The following is a 977-nucleotide window of genomic DNA, read 5'->3' as shown; positions in this document are numbered from 1 at the left end:
AAGATCATAATTTTAAATGGTTAGAATTGTCATAATATTTTCACCTCCCTTCTTCCAGGCATCCGGGCTGAAGGCTGTGACGCTGCAGGAGGCCAAGGTGCTTCTCAAGGATGACGACGACCTCATCATTGCCGTTTATGACTACTGGCTCAACAAGAGGCTGCGACTAGCGCACCCACTAATTCCACAGGTCAGGGCCTGCTCTGGGAATGTTTCCCCTTGGTGTGGCTCAATTATATCCTGTTTGTCCCCCTCACACATAAACACATTATACCATGGTTAAAAGATATATTCATGTTTGTGTGTAGAGGTTTTGTGGCAGAGCTTTAGGCTGGGTTGAAAAGGAGAATTGACAGGATCGTTCGCTAACTACTCATGAATTGTGACCTACAGTATATCTTCATTTAGCAAATGATGTGTCAAGAACTTTTCTGAATTGATGCTGGGTCAGTTGGCAGCTCATAGGTGTTGTTTGTTTGTTTTGTTTGTATTTTCATTACTGTTTGCAATAAGAGCCGATGAATTATGATATATTTATGAAAAATCGGTTACTAAAAAATGTCTTATTACCACCTTCAGGTCAAGACAGAGAAGGGCTCTGGATCCAATTCCAGTGACCCTTATGTGGCTTTCCGTAAGAGAACGGAAAAGATGCAGACCAGGAAGAACCGTAAGAATGATGAGTCTAGTTATGAGAAGATGCTAAAACTGCGGAGAGACCTTTCCCGTGCTGTCACCCTCCTTGAGATGGTCAAGCGAAGAGAGAAGGCTAAGAGAGAGCACCTCCACCTCAACATTGAAATTTTCGAGAGGAGGTGAGTCCTTTGCCTATACACCAATGTTTCATTGAATACATTTTATTAAGGTCTTGGGGAAAGTGCACAATGTTTCTTTTGAAGGTAAATCTTGTGAAAGAGTACTTAGCTGGATTGCACCATCATTAGTCATTTTATATTTCCTGTTAAACCTATATTGTT

The 977-nt window shown here is 41.5% G+C and overlaps 1 protein-coding gene across 1 annotated transcript in view; it reads left to right on the top strand.

Moving 5' to 3' along the window:
• LOC119594819 (enhancer of polycomb homolog 1-like) overlaps window positions 1–977 on the top strand; it is a gene marked incomplete in the record, with an annotated part of 44,199 nt that overhangs the window by 19,219 nt on the left and 24,003 nt on the right. The window contains 2 exon segments of the mRNA XM_037943909.1: window positions 59–190; window positions 580–815. Coding sequence (XP_037799837.1) covers window positions 59–190; window positions 580–815 — 368 coding nt within the window.

This window comes from Penaeus monodon, chromosome 34, assembly GCF_015228065.2.
Source record: "Penaeus monodon isolate SGIC_2016 chromosome 34, NSTDA_Pmon_1, whole genome shotgun sequence".
In the NCBI taxonomy this organism is placed as follows: Eukaryota; Metazoa; Arthropoda; class Malacostraca; order Decapoda; family Penaeidae; genus Penaeus; species Penaeus monodon.
Note: the sequence above shows the minus strand (reverse complement) of the source record. Positions and strands in the feature narration are given on the sequence as shown.